Source organism: Euphorbia lathyris, chromosome 2 (genome assembly GCF_963576675.1).
Source record: "Euphorbia lathyris chromosome 2, ddEupLath1.1, whole genome shotgun sequence".
NCBI classification, from domain to species: Eukaryota; Viridiplantae; Streptophyta; class Magnoliopsida; order Malpighiales; family Euphorbiaceae; genus Euphorbia; species Euphorbia lathyris.
This window is the reverse complement of record NC_088911.1, coordinates 13477989-13481173: the sequence shown is the minus strand read 5'-3', so window position 1 is coordinate 13481173 and position 3185 is coordinate 13477989. Positions and strand designations below refer to the sequence as shown.

The following is a 3185-nucleotide window of genomic DNA, read 5'->3' as shown; positions in this document are numbered from 1 at the left end:
TATTATAATTACATTATGTTATATCTACATATTTCAAATAATTATTCTATATAATATAAATACACCAAACTAATAATGATATCAAATATTTCATGTTAAACAAAATCTCTAATCAGAAATTAAAAAGAACTAAACAAAAAGTAATTAATCAGATAGAGAATAACAAGTTGTCCAAGTAATGCTATCCCATCACTAATCAACAAACACACCAACTTTCCCTCTATATAAACCCATCAAAACCCCCAAATTCAAAACACAAAATCATAACTCATTTTTCCAATCCAAAATGGACCTTCCAATTATCCTCTTAGTCCTCAATCTTATTTTTTCTCCAAAAATTTGGGCTTACAATTACGAAGAAGTTACAACATGGTGCAACAAAACACCTTATCCAAAACCATGCACATATTTTCTATCTAATAACCCAACCAACACTAAAATCACCCAAGACTCCGATTTTCTCAAAATCTCGACCCACTTAGCCCTCCAACGCGCCCTCACCGCGCAATCCAATGCCTATAAACTCGGCCTAAAATGTCGTAACGACCTCGAAAAATCCGCGTGGTCCGACTGCCTCGAGCTATACGAAGACACAATCGAATTCCTCAACAAAACCACAACAACCAAGTGCACGAAATACGACGCACAAACATGGCTAAGCACGGCGTTAACCAATTTGGAAACGTGCAAAACCGGGTTCGAAGAACTCGGTGTTTCGGACTATGTTTTACCTTTGATGTCAAACAATGTGTCCAAACTTATTAGCAACACTTTAGCGGTTAACAAGGTACCGTTTTCCGAACCAAGTTATAATAAAGACGGGTTTCCCACGTGGGTGAAGCCCGGTGACCGGAAGTTACTCCAAGCGGGTGCGTCTCCAGCGAGTTCGGCTAATGTTGTTGTGGCTCAAGATGGGTCCGGGAATTATAAGACAATTAGTGAAGCTGTTTTGGGTGCACCGAAGAAGGGTACGAAGAGATACGTGATTTATATTAAAGCGGGGACGTATAAGGAGAACGTTGAGGTCGGAAAAAGTTTGACGAATTTGATGTTCGTCGGGGATGGAATTGGAAAAACTATTGTTACAGGGAGTAAAAGTGTTGGAGGAGGAACTACTACTTTTAGATCAGCTACTGTTGGTACGTAATTTTCTGATTAATTAACTTAATTAATTATTTTTTGCTTAATTTTTCGTTAGTTAGAAAACATATGAACATGAAAATGACATATTTGCTATTGCATGCTTCTATATAAGCGTGACAAAATTGCTCACCACGTTTTTAAATATATGTTATTACTTCAAAAAATTATTTATTAAAAGTAATCAAATAATTTATATCTATTATTTTTTGGAGTAAAATATAATTTATAAATTAAAAAAAATAAATGGACACGAAATTCATAAACCAATTTACTATTTTGGATTGTTTCAAATTTTAAAAAAAAAATTAATTACTTTATTATATGATTTTTTTTATACAAAAATATTAGAAATTAATTAAGTTTTTTGTCAATTAATTTCTTGACTTCAAAGAGGCAGATTGCTTTTCAAGCAAGATATGACGATAATTAACCAATTTATTAATATTTTAACCAATTTATTAATATTTTTTGAAACCAAACCAATTAATTAATATAAATCTTATTCTATCATGGGTTTAAGGTTTATCTATCAGTACTGTTTTTTGATGTTTTAGAATATAATTTAAAATACCAACAGAGATTTCTCACATAGAAAATATATATTATATATTGCACGCCATTTATATTATAATTTATTACAATTGAATTGATTGATGGGTTAGGACGTTGAATATGCTCTTATGTTAAAATATATTAATAGTATCTAAATTAAAATGTTCGATCGTAAATAAGTCGATTTTAAACACGTAAAAATTTAGCTTAAAAGCTCACAAACAGATAATCGATTATAATATTTTAATTATTTTGATCAAACATTAAAATTGCAAATAATTATTCTCAAGTATATATATATTTTTTTTAAAATTTATTAATTAAAAAGAAAAAAATTAATATAAAAAACAATTTAATTAAATATATGTTATCTGATATATATGTTTGCAAAATTGACTTTCAGCTGTCGTCGGAGATAGATTCATAGCTCGGGACATGACATTTATAAACACCGCCGGACCACAAAACCACCAGGCGGTGGCTCTCCGATCCGGCGCCGATCTATCAGTATTCTACAAATGCAGCTTTCAGGGCTACCAAGACACTCTTTACGTTCATTCTCAGAGACAATTTTACAGAGAATGCGACATTTACGGAACCGTAGATTTCATATTCGGAAACGCCGCCGCCGTTCTCCAAAACTGCAACATATATCCCCGGGATCCGCCGAACAAGACGAACACCCTCACTGCCCAAGGAAGAACCGATCCAAATCAGAATACCGGAATCATAATTCATGGCTGCAGAGTCACAGCTTCGTCGGAACTTAAACCGGTGCAAAGCACGGTGAAAACTTATCTCGGCCGGCCATGGCAGAAGTATTCGAGAACCGTTTATATGAAAACGTTTCTCGATTCTCTGATAATTCCGGCGGGATGGATGGAATGGAGTGGGAATTTTGCTCTGGATACTCTTTATTATGGAGAGTATATGAATACTGGGCCCGGATCTTCGACGGCGAACAGAGTTAAATGGAAAGGTTACCGTGTTATCACCAGCGCCACCGAAGCTTCTCAGTTTACCGTTGGTAACTTCATTTCCGGGACGTCTTGGTTGCCGGCGACCGGTGTGCCGTTCACTCCTGGTCTTTAATTGTTAGATTCTTATACCATTAATTTGTTTTTAATTATGGGGTAAAATAAAATTTTATTTCCCAAAGGAAAAAAAGTTAATTTGTAAGTGTAATATGTTTTTATTTTTTGTATGCGCCTCCATTGATTTGTAAGTTGAATAATAATAATAATAAAATTTCTACACTTTTTATAAATATTAAGGCCCCGTTTGTTTGGCGAAAAATATTGTGTTCTGGAAAATTTTATGCAGGAAAAATATTATGCAGGAAAATAAAATATTTTCCTGTATTTGGTAACAACACTGAAAAATATTTTCCGGTGCTTGACTACAACACTGGAAAATATTTTCCAACCACTAAATATAGATTTTCTGTATTTTTTATTTTCAATTGTATATTAAAACACAAAAAATATGTA

General features: G+C 33.2%; 1 protein-coding gene across 1 annotated transcript; it reads left to right on the top strand.

The window, feature by feature from the left end:
• The first annotated feature begins 268 nt into the window (after positions 1 to 268).
• On the top strand, positions 269 to 2962 carry LOC136216720 (pectinesterase 2). Its single transcript, XM_066003275.1, has 2 exons — positions 269 to 1139; positions 2099 to 2962. The coding sequence occupies exons 1-2, from the start codon at positions 287 to 289 to the stop codon at positions 2785 to 2787; spliced, it is 1542 nt and encodes a 513-aa protein (XP_065859347.1). The 5' UTR covers positions 269 to 286; the 3' UTR covers positions 2788 to 2962.
• The last annotated feature ends 223 nt before the right edge of the window (positions 2963 to 3185 follow it).